This window comes from Grammomys surdaster, unplaced genomic scaffold (assembly GCF_004785775.1).
Source record: "Grammomys surdaster isolate TR1022 unplaced genomic scaffold, NIH_TR_1.0 125756, whole genome shotgun sequence".
Classification (NCBI taxonomy): Eukaryota; Metazoa; Chordata; class Mammalia; order Rodentia; family Muridae; genus Grammomys; species Grammomys surdaster.
Genome location: NW_021620588.1, coordinates 1,827,820 through 1,842,519, shown reverse-complemented (window position 1 = coordinate 1,842,519; position 14,700 = coordinate 1,827,820). Strand labels below are relative to the sequence as shown.

The 14,700-nt window shown below is 39.2% G+C and overlaps 1 protein-coding gene and 1 pseudogene across 1 annotated transcript in view; one reads left to right on the top strand and one right to left on the bottom strand.

Moving 5' to 3' along the window:
• The window catches only part of Rad18 (RAD18 E3 ubiquitin protein ligase), a 79,235-nt gene that overhangs the window by 38,447 nt on the left and 26,088 nt on the right, over positions 1 to 14,700 (bottom strand). Inside the window, exons 9-10 of the mRNA XM_028788671.1 lie at positions 9,264 to 9,324; positions 453 to 587 (exon numbers count right to left, since the gene is read on the bottom strand). Of these exons, the coding sequence (XP_028644504.1) occupies positions 453 to 587; positions 9,264 to 9,324 (196 nt within the window). The remainder of the gene's footprint in view (positions 1 to 452; positions 588 to 9,263; positions 9,325 to 14,700) is intronic.
• Positions 9,826 to 11,866, top strand: LOC114639852 (annotated as a pseudogene).

Sequence of the window (14,700 nt, the reverse complement as noted above, 5' to 3'; positions counted from 1 at the left end):
GACCTCAGGGGTCATCTCTTCAGGACACTCTTCCCTTGTTTCTAAAGTAAGCAATAAGCTACTTTATAGTCAGTAACTGCTACATTAATCTTATCTAAAAAAAAAAATACTCCCTTAAATACTGAATAACTTGAGTAAATGACATTGGTTTTGTTTTTTATAATAGAAGAAGAAGGAGAAGAAGGAGGAGGAAGAGGAGGAGGAGGAGGAGGAGGAGGAGGAGGAGGAGGAGGAGGAGGACCAACCAGATGTCTCAGTGGTGAATCACTTGACACCAAGCCTGACAACCTGGGTTTGGTCACTGAAACCCACATGGTGGAAGGACAGAGCCAACCCCCACAAGTTACTCTATAACTTCCTCACATGTGCACAAGTGCATGCACACACATACACAAATGATAAGTAATATAAAAGAAAGTAAAAAAATTCACTACACTCGAAGTCAGTCTCACCCATATACTCAGACGGCAGTGTTTCTGCAGGTTCATCCTTTCTTATTACTGCAGCTTTTGAAACTCTGCCAGTTTTCTTATATCCTTTTTTGGCCTGATCCACCAGAAGCTGGAATTCATTCTGGTGTTTTTTACCTGAAATTCAAAAGAACTGTGAGTGTGTGAAGCATCTGTACATGACAAACTGAGTATCGGGTGCACAAGCTACTAAGCAATATCATTCGCAGAATCACCTGTACTGAATGCAGACACTGCCAAGACCACAGAGTGCTGAGGGGCAGCTGAAAAGTCTGTATCTTTCTCTTCCCCCAAAGCAAACATGAATGAATGATATCATTTGCTACTCCAGGTTTTCCCTCCCCAAACCCTTTTATGGAGGGGCTTTCCACAGCACATGAAATACAGACTGATAACCATTTCCTCCCTTGGTCCCATCTTGCTTTGTTTCAGTGAGGCAGGGACTCACTTTGTAATCACAAAAGACCTCAAACTCATAATCCTCCTGTCTCTGCTTTCCAAATACTGAGTTTTCAGGCATGTGCCACACACTGGTGACTGACATTTCCAAAATACATTCAAAAACTGGTTTTCTAATGTTCAAGATCCACAAGACCACTAAGACTGAGTGGATTACAGTAACTGACACAAAAGCCGAGGCTGCAGGAAGTAGGTTTATGTTTTCCTAACACTTCTGTTCCCTAGCAGAATACTTTTAACATTTGACACTCACAGATCACCAATGTCTCCTGTTTTAAAATTCATAACAGCAATCTTACTACCATGTTAACACCAAAACATAATTTCATAACCCTGACTGCACAAGATCATCATTACAGAGATTAACAATCTACTCCCGAGAACCCTCGGTGTTCAAGCACAAAGGCTAGGAGTTTGAACCATGTTTTCAGCAGCTGTAATTGTACCTTACTTACCAGTAACCAAGATTCAAAATAATACTGTCTGCAATGCCCACATATTTTAAAAATACTATAATGGCACAAACAAAATTTTAAGAATTTCCCACACATAGCTGACAATACACTGTTTAACACTGGTTTCTTCTACATTTAGCACAATACAAAGGACCAGGGAGTGCACAGGAGTGAGGGTCTATACAGGCACGCCCAGAGCTACCATTCCAGGATTCTAGCCATTCAATACCTTCTGCAAAGTACAAGTAACCAACAGCCATCGAAAACAATTCTCTATAGGGATGTAAAATTCCCTCAACCAGAGAATCGGCTCAACTGACATCCTACCTCGCTATGGAAGAAGCCATTTTGCCTCCGTGTAAAACCCTTTCTTATATTCCGTATCCACAAGTTAGACTGTACCACTGATTCTCTCTGGTATACCTCAAAACCATCTTCCCAATCTTCAATCAGACTTTAAAATTCTATTTTTATTTTTGTAATTTTTAAAATATTTATTTATCCTTATTTTAAGCTTATTTAAGTGTCAGGAATTCTTTACATTCACAAGTGCACCCAAAGAGGTCAGAAGAGGGTGTCAGATCTGCTGGAACTGGAATTACAAATGGTTTGCACTGCCACGTCGGGAGTTTAAACTCTTTGGAAGCAGGTAAGAGTCTCCACAGAAGGACACAATAATTTCTGTCATGACCTCTTTGATTCCGTGCATGTAAAGAAAATCACCTCATCTACTTCCCCAGCTCCCATCACGCATGGACACACTACCGTCATCGTTCTGGAGCTGCTGTTAGGCACGGGGAGTTTAAGCCAAGTATAGGCTTACTATCTTGGTTTCTTTTCCCATTGCTGTGATAAAATTCTGACAAAAGCAACTTAGGGAGAAAGGTTTATTCAGGGCAGTCTAGGTGACAGGAGCCTGAAGCAGCTGGCCACATGTCACTCACAACAGGGAAACAAATGAACAGTGAATACAGTGCTGCTGCTTAGCTCCCTCTGAAGCACTCATAAAATCTAGGATCCATGGGGCTGGAGACGGTTCAGAGTTAAGAGAACTAGCTGCTCTTCTAAAGGACCTGGATTCAATTACCACTCACATGACGGCTAATAACTCAGTTCCAGGGGATCTGATGCCCATATCTGGCCTCTGAAGGTACTACACACACACAGTGCACAGACACAAAGTAAGACTTTCAGGTCTCAGTTTGAATTTAAAATTAAAAGAACCTCACTGTCCCAGGACACATCCCAGAGGGGCACATTCCTTAGTCAGAGGACACTTGCTGGATTAACATTCAGAGGAGGGAGACATTGATTAACATTCCTCAGACCACGGGGGGGGGGGGGGGGCCCCACCTGTGGGTGAGGAAGGCCCAGAGCACGTAGACAGACAAGGGAGGTCCTTACCACCTCATTCCCCAAAGACCAATCAGTTTAAAAGTCACACTGTTCTGCCAATCATATTGTGCCTAGTCACAGTTTCTCTGTTCTATCCCCTAGACCGTATAAAAGCTATTCTTAGCTCCAACTCAGGGTTCTCTCTTCTTGCTTGCATGTGAGGGAACCCCAGTACACTGGAATCATTAAACCTCATGCTGGTTGCATCAAGATTGGTGTCTCGTGAGTCATTGGGTAGCCGTAATCTCCTGTGGCTTGAGTGGGGGTCTCCCCTATTCAGGGGGCCTTTACACATAACAATACATCTTTATTAAAAATTTAAATCTAGGATTCCAACCAGGTGTCACTCACCATGGGCAGGTCTTCAACACAATAAAGATATGCTCAGGGTCATTCCCAGAGGCCCAACTAAGGGGTGATTTTAGATTTTATCACACTGATAAGAGAAACCACCACAGCCATCTTCTTTTTTTCTTTTTCTAAGCCACCAGGAATCATTTGGATTGTGACTTAAGGTTTGTTCAAAAAATCCCTGAAGTAATTAAACTAACACTTAGAAGGGCTTAATGACTTTACCCCTAGAGTACTAAAAGCTCAGATTTATAAAGTGTCATTTTCTTGCTTGAATTTGGTTACCCCGCGGCAAGGCTGGAAACAAAAACTAACAGCCACCACTCTGGCTCTGGTTCAAGAAGTTCAAGATTGCTGCAGAGAAAATAAATGATGCCAACAGATTATGACTAATAAAATTGTTCCCACTCATCATTCCACTTATCTTAGGGGATCTGCTATTTGGCAAGGAACACTCTTGAATCTAAAATATGCGTTTGAGTTATGTGTCTTGAATTTTCCTCTTAAAATTTTTAAGCGGATCTGAGGGTGTAACAATGGCTCAGTAGTTAACAAAACTGGCTGTTCTTCCAGAGGAAGGTTTGGTTACCAGAACCTACCTAGTGGTTCATATCCATTCATTACTCCAGTTCTAGGAATCCAACCCTTTCTTCTGACCTATGTGGGTATGCACGTGGCACACAGACAGACAGACATGCAGGCAAAACATTCATACACATAAAATAAATAACCCTTTAAAAAAATTAAGTGGTTTGACTAGTTGTGGGAACTGATGAACAAGTCCATGTCTACCAACTCAAAAGGACTGTGGCTCATGTTCTGCTCTTCAGTTAAACCCCAGCACAGCCTCTTTATGGACCCTCTTAGTTGACCTCGCAGGACCAAAAAGCATATGGGCTTATCTTAAGAGACGCTGTCTTCTTCTAAGCACCGGCACTCCTTTCTGTGTGCACACGCTCTACCTTCCTAGCCATTATCACAAAACAATTAACTGTGTTAGAATTAAAGGACAACCCCTAGCTTATGCCCCCACCATATACAGAATCTTTTTTTAAACCAGTATCACAGATTGTGGGAGGAAAAAAACTTAGTAGATCAGGGACTGGCTTTTCATTTCTTAACGAAACAGAGGGCAGAATGGAGTGCATCAGCGTACACCAAATACGGTAAAGAGAAATAGAGTTTTGTGAAAATTGTTTCTGTAATAAGTGCATCTAGTTAGTAGTGTTATACGAAGCATTTCTGGCTATGAGTTACATTCCAAAAGCCTAAAAGTCACTAAGATAAGCACTCAACTTATACAACTAACTTAAAAAAAATCTCCCCTGACCCCAAACTCAAGTCAGCTACTTCACTTTTCTACTCTCCCTGACATGGTAATACTTCCCCAAAGAGCTATCCTATCTACTTTACGAATGGTCTCACTTCTGACACCTTCTCTCCATGACACCACTGTAGAGCAGAGTACACTGTCAAGGTTTGCTATCCCCAATCCCCCAATTATTGGCCTTTACATAGCTTGCCAGCAACAGAAGCAATGAACTGTGGGCACAACTCATGATTCATCTAACTGCTTATCCTGTATCTCCAAGTGCTCCTTCTGCCTCAAATCTATCCCGGGACACTTTTGACACCTCTCCATCATCTACATTCTAACCGTGGTTTGACTAGTTGTGGGAACTGGTATTCAGAGGGTATTTCAGAGTACAGTACAGCGAAGGATCCCTGAAAGTTTTCCTTCAAGGACTATGAGGTGATACGTATTGTCACAACCATACTAAGATGTTATCTCTTCCTTAAGATTTATTATTTTACGTGTATGGGTGTTTTGCCTCCACCTATGTCTGTGCATTACATATGTGCAGTTTCTAAAGAGGCCAGGAAAGGGTTTAGATCCTCTGAAAATAGAGTTACAGACAGTTGTTAGTCTCCATGTGGGTGCTGGAAACTAAACCTGGGTTTTCTGCATAAATAATGCTTTTACCCACTGGGCCATCACTTTAGCCCCCATCTGTTCTTTCTCATTACAATGACATAATATATGAATGGTATGACACCACGGTGGAGGAAATATCTAGTGCCCTAGCATATGTCAAGGAAATGATGCTGTTTCTCTCAGCATGCATAGAGTACTACTTAGAAAAAAATAAATTCAACTTGACTAAAACTATCTCGATGGTGGGCAGCATACTAGCTACTCAGCAGGGTACCTGGTTAGTATGTGTGATCCCCAGCAACTCTCTACATACATATATAAATAGATGGCACACAGACCTACACACATCTCTTTGGTATAATAGTAAGAAAAATAATTAATTTAATTAGATGTTGGCTCTTGAGTATATAAGATGCCTTTCCAAACTCCTCCATCATAAAAACTATCAAAGCACTGAGACTCTGTGAGCTAAGTCAGCCATTAATTTAATGGGGTACAGTTAGCATTCCATTGATGTACTAAAACATCATGGCCAATGTAACTAGGGGAGGAAAGGGTTTATTTGGCTTACAGTTCCATATCACTAGTCATCGCTGAACAAAGTCAGGATAGAAACTCAAGAGGGCAGTAATCTGGAGGCAAGAGCTAATGAAGAGGCCATGGAGGGGTGCTGCTTAATGACTTGCCCCTCATGACTTGCTCAGCCAGCCCAGGGATGGCATCATCACCCTCCCAAATCAATCACTAATTAAGATGTCCTACAGGCTTGCCTACAGCCAGATCTTATGAAGGCACTTTCTTAAATGAGGTTCCCTTCTCTCAGATGACTTTAGCTTGTGTCAAGTAGACATAAAACTAGCCAGCACAGCAATCTTTTTCTCTTTTGGAGGCAGGTCCTGGAATATAGATCAGGCTACCATCAAGCATCCAATCCCCCGCCTCAACTTCCTGCTTGCTACCATATCTGGCTCAGGATAACATCTTGAAGTGAAAACACAACAAAGCATGGTCATCACACTTGGTTATCTGGCTCACATATTCTCAGAAGTGAATGACAGGACAAGAAAGCCAAGGAAAATCAACGTCACTATTTCCTATCAAAGAGAGAATCAAGTCTTCTCAATAAGGAGAATGTGACATTGAATGTTATGATCCTAATCACTACCTCTTCTGATGAAACTGGTGGTGATATTAAAGAAGGCAATTTGCAAATATTTTGAACTCAATAAGCCAATATATACCAAATAACTAACAAATGATATTTCAAAGCACACACATAGGAAAGATCTGTTGAAAGAACAGGGCAGATCAGTGAATTTTAACATAGTGTGGTGTAGAAAAACAAACTTATCGATATGACTTCAAATTTTGCTTAACTTTTCTGAAATAATGCTGATCAAATTTTAGCATAATATGTATCCTTTCCCAAAAATTTATAAAATGCTTCATTTTCCCAGTTACCCTTCTGGTGAAGCCAGGTATCTCTCCTATCCATCAACCAAAACAGCCCATGGAAAAGATCAAATGTAGACACCAATATGAAAATCAGCTTAACATTAAAGATGTTTACAGAAAAGATACCTCAGCAGGTAAAGACACCTGCCAACAAGCCTGACACCTGAGTTTAATCCCTGGGGGTGGGTGGGGGGGGAGATGTAGTGGGAGGGGAGAACAGACTCCCACTCTGACCTCTATATACGTTTTGGGGTATATGGTCATCTCCATGTACACACACTCAGAAAATACATAAGAAAAACATTTTAAAGTTATTTGTAAAAATTAGAACATGCTTCTCATTAATTAAAAAAAAACAGACTTCTCATGTATGACACATGAATTTAGTAGCTATGTACACTGTCTTGACTAAAACCACCTAAGAGTTCTTTTTGACCCTTCACAGTTCTGTTACCCAACATCCAGTCCCTGGTAGCACCAACAAGCTTTCTGTCACTACATCTTTAGTCTTTTTAGAATGTTATATGAGTGGCTTTTCTCAGCAATGCTTCTAACTCTTATCCATGAGGTTTCACCAGCCAGAAGCGCCTCTTCTTCAATGACCAGTTCGTTTTACCACACATGGACTCACCACATGGTGTTTCTAGATACTTGTTCATCCTGACCAGTATCCCTTCAATGAATACACAATTTCATTGTTAAAGTTTTAATTTGTATTTCACAATAGATTAGTGATTGATAAAACTACATCTTTTCAGACTAATGAAACTATCTTTTCATGTAATTCTTGAAGCATTTGAGTATCTTCTTTAGAGTCTTTTCACATGCTTACCCATTTCTTAACGTGGCATTTACCACATTATAGAGTTTTTTATATAATGCATTATACTCTGTCAGACCTAACTAAGATTTACAGATACTTTATCTTAATCAATGGTTGGGTTTTTTTGGTTTTGTTGTGTTTTGGTTTTATTTCTTTTCAAGAGCAAATGTCTTAAACTCTTGTAATCTGAAGTTACATATTCTCTTTTATGGCTCATACCACAGTAAAGGAAATCTGTCACCTCTAATTTACAAGTTTTATTGTTTCCCTTTCAAATCTATGTATTACTTCTCTCTTGTCTTACTGCCCTGGCTAGTATACACACTATACTATTGAATGACAGTGTCGATAAACATTGACAAACTGTTCAAAATACAGTAATAGTGTCATAATTTCACAATTAAAAATCACATAGATCCTTTACTAAAGTAAAATATTTACCTGCCTCTGCCTCTGAAGAGCTAGGATTAAAAGCATACACCGCCACTGCCAGGAAAACACCTTTTTTTTTTTTTTTAAGCAGCAAAAGATTAAGCTAATTTATCAAAAAATAAATAAAAGATACAGTCATGCAGACAAGTATATCATACGATCCCATCCTATGGCATCAAGAAATGACAAAATTAAATAGTGAAACCTAGATGGGCACGTCAAGGCATGCTTATCATCTAGTACTCAGGGAGCCACAAACCCTGACTGCCTTAGCTTCCAAGAACTTGGATGTCTGTCTCAGCCCAGGGTAATAACGGCTCCCATCCCATTACCTGAAAACTGCTAGCGGACTATGGGGCTTCCATCTTGTTTCCACTCACACGGTCCTGTGCTACCTGTCTGCCAACATCTAAAACAAATGCTGACTAATTATTTCATCAAATCCATTTTTTTTTAATGGAGGAAAGTAAGTCGGGTTTGTTATCTCACCTAAGAGTAGACTTGCACATTAATTTTTACATTTTAGAGAGGGAGAAAATTTTATGGCTTGTTTTGTTTCTGGGTTGTTGTTTTTTTTTTTTTTTTTGTCTTGTTTTTGCTACATTACTGACCTGCCAAGTAACACTTGACCCAGTCTCAATAAACAAAAAGAGATAAAGAAAGGGATGGGGAGAGGGAGGAAGAGAGAAGAAGGTTGGAAGAACGAGAAGAATCAGCCAGGACCCAGAGCAATAAGCAATTTCAGCCCTCATTAAATTTGAGACTAGAGCTGTAACTCTTCCAGGAATGCTAGACTACCACATGCAAAACCTTAAATTCAATCCTAAGCACTGCAAAAATTAAATTAAATTAAAATTAACAAAGAGGCAGGCAGATCTCTGTGTGTTCTAAGCTAGCCAGGTCTACATAGCAAGTTCAGGAATAGCCAGGAGACTCAGGCACAGACAAAGATTCTGTCTCAGTCTCAGGAAAAAAACCAAACAAACAAAAAATGAAACCATCAACTAAGTAAAGAAATAACAATTACCCAGTTAACAAAAACAGTAAGGTGTCACCTGGCAAAGATATACACGGAGAGACCACTGCAGGAAAGGAAATGATAAAGTGTGAGAGGATGCTAACAAGAGAAGGAAACCGATTTTTGACACAAATCTCCAGCCACAGAAGTGCTATACCACCGTACAGAAGAACTGTCATTGCAGGCCTGGGAAACTATGCAGTCCCACATGCTTCTATGTCTGCACCATCTTCTCATATGTTTTCTGAGAATTAACTCAGGTTTGCCAAGTTCTCAGTGGTAATGATCTCAAAGCTTAATGTTAGTCAGATCTTAAAAGGCAGGCACCACATAGACACTCCAATGAAACCCAGTTTCTGAAGCAACATTAACCAGATTATTTGAACATTAATAACCACCATTTTTTAAATTACTACAGATATAAAACAGCAACATAAGTCCTTTACAATAAGTACATTTCACAACTTACGATATTTACTGTGAATTTCCTCTATTTTTTTTTTTTTTTTGTTTTTTTTTAAAAACATTAACTAAAAAAAAAAAAAAAAAAAAAAAAGAATGATTATTTAGAATTCCATCCATCCAAAATAACAAAAATGGAAATCAATGCACAAATTTCAAATTCTCAACTATGTTTTTTTCAAATAGAGGAAGACATCTTCTTTGTGAGTAACCTGCATGTTTTTTTCCTGCTTCAGACTTTATGATCATAAACAGTACAGTCTTACTCAGCACTTCTTTCTCATCAACAAATTTTAATAAAAAATAAAAAAAAAAGAGGGGGAGGGGGCAACCTTTCCCTCAAAACCAGTGACATCCATGAAGGAAATCCCACCATGGTTAAATACTGTTTCTACTTTAACAATATTACAGTGAAATCTGAGAGGTTGTTTACGTAAGTTAAGATATGTGCCTGAGTATGTATGTGGTATTATATGCAAATAGGTATGGATATGCATGCTTGTGCACATACGAAGATGAGAGAACACTGAGTGTTCTGCTCTCCACTCTCTGCCTTATTTTCTTGAGACATGGTCTCTCACTCAACCTGGAGCTCAGCAGGTAAGCAGAAAGTCCCAGGAATCCATCTGTCCCTACTCCCCACAGCACTGGGGAACATACAGGCATACTGCCATGTGAGATTTTTTACATGAGTGCTAAAATTTAAACTCAAGTTCTCACGCTTATACACCAAGTGATCTTACCTGCTGACCCATCTACACAGCCCTAGTTGTTTATATAATCTAACAAATGTTCATGTTATAATAAGTAGCTTGGCAGTAGTTATGAACTTTAACCCAAGGTGAGACTCATTTGTGAAGAGATTTAAAGTTCTGTTTCTTCCCACAAATAAAAACATCCCAATAAAATTTGTAAAGCATCTCTATGTATCTAACCCCAAATAGTTGAGAAAAAATAAAAATGAAAATACCAAAAATCAAAACACATATAAATATCTGTATCTAGGAGACACAAAAAGGTGGAAAATTGCATCAGGTAATAAATCTTTGACAGTAACTGGTAGTACCATTTTGTCTACCTTTCTGTACATGCAAGGCTTTTCAAACAAAATACTAATGGGAAATACTTGGTAGAGGAAAGCAGCCATCTACAAAGGATGGGGTGATGGAGTGAACATGTGCAAAGTACAATGATGTGAATGTATGAGAACGTCACAAAGAAACCCATTGTTTATATGGTTCCTAAAAACAAGAAATACAATTAAGAAAACAAAAGACAAATTTCTTAGGCAGTCTGATTTTTCAGTTGTACATGTCATTTCCTCTTTCTGCTTTGAAACTCACATAAATCTCTTTTCTAATTCTTGAAGTCCATTTTATCAGTTAAAGTGTGTTTCTGTATTAAGAATATTACATTAGAAACACAAAATCCAGGATAGCCAAAACAATCCTGAGCAACAAAAGAACTGCTAGAGGCATCACCCAGCCCAGATTTCAAACTGTATTATAGAGCATCAGTCATATAAGACACATGGTACTGACATAAAAAGACATGCTGATCAACAGAACTGAAGACCTAGGAATAATTCCACATACCTACAGACATCTAATTTTTGACAAAGAAACTAAAACTGCATACTGGAGAAAAGAGAGCATCTCCAACAAAAAATGCTGGTCAAACGGGATACCTGCATGTAGAATAAAAATAGATCCATATCCATCAATCACCCTGCACAAAACTCAACTCCAGATAGATCAAGAAGCTCTATGTAAGACTAGATATAGGGATCTTACAGAAGAGAGAGCAGGGGATAGGCTTGAAGTCATAGGCACAGGAAAGCAACTTCTGATCAGGACATCAACCACATAGGCACTAAGACCAGCAATTAACAACTGGGACTCCATTTGTTATGAAGCTTCTGCACAAGATACCATCATTCAACCAAAGTAGCTGCCTACAGAATACGAAATCTGATAGAGAATTAGTATCTAAAAATATATAAGAACTAAACAAAGCTGAACATCAAAAAAAAACCCACAATTCTAAAATGGGATACAGAATTAAACCATTTTCCAAAAATGAAACACAAATGGCTGAGAAACATTTTTAAAATCTTCAACATCCTAAGCAACCAAGAAAATTAAAACCAGGTGGTTGAGGTGGGGATTGTTGCGGCCGGTCTCACGTTTTCATCGCAGACACTTCTACTGCAAAGACAGTCAACGTACCTAAAACCCGAAGGACTTTCTGTAAGAAATGTGGCAAGCATCAGCCTCACAAAGTGACTCAGTATAAGAAGGGCAAGGATTCCCTGTATGCCCAAGGAAAGCAGCATTATGATCGAAAGCAGAGTGGCTACGGTGGGCAGACAAAGCCAATTTTTCGAAAGAAGGCCAAAACCACAAAGAAGATTGTGCTCAGGCTTGAGTGTGTTGATCCCAACTGCAGATCCAAGAGGATGCTGGCTGAGATGCAAGCATTTTGAACTGGGAGGCGACAAGAGAAAGGGCCAAGTGATCCAGTTCTAAAACTTGTGTTCTCTGAGAGGAAAATGCTGAAGCAGTAGAAAAATGTCCTGCTACAGAATAAAGTTATTGTTAATGATAAAAAAAAAGAAAATTAAAACAACTTTGACATTTTATCTCACCCTAGTCAGAATGGCCAAAATCAATCAAACAAATGCTGGTGAGGATGCAGGGAAAGGGGACACTTACTCATTGCTGGTGAGAGTACAAACAGGCATACTCACTGTGGAAATCAGTGTGAAGGCTCCTCAAAAAGAGGAAAACCAATTTACCACAAGACCCAGCTTTCTCTGTCTTGAATATGTATCCTAAAGACTCAACATGCTATACAGAGATACTTGCTCATCCATGTTTATTGGTGCTCTAGTCATAATAGCCATAAGTTCCAGACAGCCTAGACATCCATCAACCAATAAACACATTTTTCAGCTGTTAAGATAAGTGAAATAATGACATCTGCAGGTAAATAGATAGAGCTAGAAGCAAGCATCATGAGTGAGGAAACCTAGATCCAATACTGAATGTTTTCTCTTTTATGTGAACGTCGGCTTTTAAGTTTAGATATACATATTTCAGTCCAAATAACCATAATGCTTAGATAGCTAGCAAGAGACCAGGGAGGGAGGTGTCTTCCAAGGAAGAGGAAACAGAATACAGTATTATAAAGAGATAAAGAGGAAAGTAGGAGGATCAAATGGGAAGGAGAATGGGAATGCAGAATAAAGGAGGGAATACAGAGGGACACCTAACACTAAAAGCCTTTATAAGCCCATATGGAAACCTAGAAGCTTCCAAATATAGCATATATATTATATATAATTGCACATTATATATAATATACATATATATATAATAAATATTTTATAACATATGAAATAAACTTCAATGGAGTCAGCTGAAAATGAAAAAGACAATGCCTCAATTAAACATCTTATGTTATCAAATAAAACCTCCAGTGACAAGAATGGATTACATTTTGTTGAACTTTTCCAAAGGGATCTCAAAGACACCTCTAAACATTAAAAGCTATTGTCAAAGTTATTGGTTATTCTCTATAGCCTGATGGCTAGGCCCTATTATTGAAGACACAACTTATGTCAAGCAAATAGAAACTGAGGTAGTGTCCAGATCAAAGCTATAAATCCTGACTATTGACTAGTGTCCATGGTACTGAAAGTATTCTTGAACATTACCAGAAAGGTAATTACCAATATCACCCAATTACAAAGCCTGCAACCTACAACAGAGTCTTGCCTGGAAGACATACTGGTATAATAGTGGCACAAATGTTACAGGAATAACCAACCACTTTTTAAAATTATTTTTAAGGTCCACTCCATTAGTTGGAGCTCATACCTGACCCTGCTAAAGCAGTCAAGAAGCTCACACTCATAGGTTATGGGCCTAGGGGAGAACCTACGATCATTCTATTAAAGGAACACAGCAATGCAGCAATTCCTAATGTACATCAGAGCATCATTCAACGTTCATCAGAAAAGCTTCTTCTTGTAGCAGACGGTAATTAACAAAGAGAGTCACAACTGGACAATGGTCAGAGAGTGAGAGACTAGAACATTTAGAGCCCTGGATAAGATCCACATATGGGCTATCTTTATTAAATCCCTACCCTCAAAGTTCAGAGATCTATGTATAAGAGGAAGTGGAAAGATTTTAAGAGGCAGAGGTAGTGGATGACTCCAAGGAACAATGTCTTCCAGACATAACAGGACTCATCTATCTATGAGTTCAGAGACTGTGAGAGCATGCACGAGACCTGCACAAGTTCAAATCAGAAAAACTTTCAGCATTGAGAAAGGAAGTGAACATAAAGCCCCAGCCCTAACCAAGAAGCTATTTACAATTGATACCTGCTCGAAAAGGGATTATCAGTTTTCTCCAATGAAGTGTCACTTATGCCCACGCTCCAGGGCAGGTCTCAAGCCTAGGAGTAGATGGCCAATACAAAACAGACTCCATGGAGTTTTTGTTGTTGTTTGTGTACTTTGCTTTATTGTTTTCTTGTCTTATTCTGTTTCTTTTAGTTTTTCTGAGTTTTGTTGTGTTTCTTGGATTTTTATTGTTGGAGAAAGAGAAAGAACATGAAGTTGGGTAAGTTATGAAATAGGAAAGAGTTGGGAAAGGAAAAAGAATTGATTAAAATATAAAAAAATATAGAAAGAAATATTAAAAATAAAACTAACTAAGAGCATCACATTAGCTGAGAATATTGGTACACACTTTTAATCCCAGTACTTGGGAGGTAGAAGATGTTGTGGATTTGGTCTAATGCTGTACATATTATGTTAATTTGGTCCCCAAAACTGCAGGAGAATCAGCACGTCTGCAAATAAGAAGCTGAAGGACCCTGCTCCCAGTTGATTTTGACTGGTAAATAAAGTTGCCAGCGGCTAGCTGAGCAGGGAGACAGAGAAGGGACTTTAGGATTCCCGGGCAAGGGACTGAGGAAGAAGCAGGAGATAGCCATCATGCCGGGGAAAGAGTAGAGGCCACGCCTGAAGTGTGCCGGACAGAGAACGTAGCCATCATGTAGATGCTGGGGAACTCAGGGCTGTAGGTCTGGGTCTGGGGCAGCCAAGATGGTAAGTAATAACTCAGGAATATCGGAAAGGAGTGTGTTAGCCAATTGGAACTTTGGAAGCAGCCCAGCCATTGAGCTGTTTAAGGCATATTAAAATATAAAGCTGCGTGTGCCTGTGTGTGTTGTGCGTGTGCACACACATACACTTTTCATTCAAAGACCCAGAACACTAGGGCGGATAGTGAGGAATGCACTGCTACCACTGGGCCCATTTGAGTTACTTGCGTTCAGCAACAAGTAGATCTCTGCTGAGTTTGAAGCCAGCCTGATCTGTATAGTGAGTTCCAGGACATGCAAGGCTAAAAAGTGAGACCCTATCA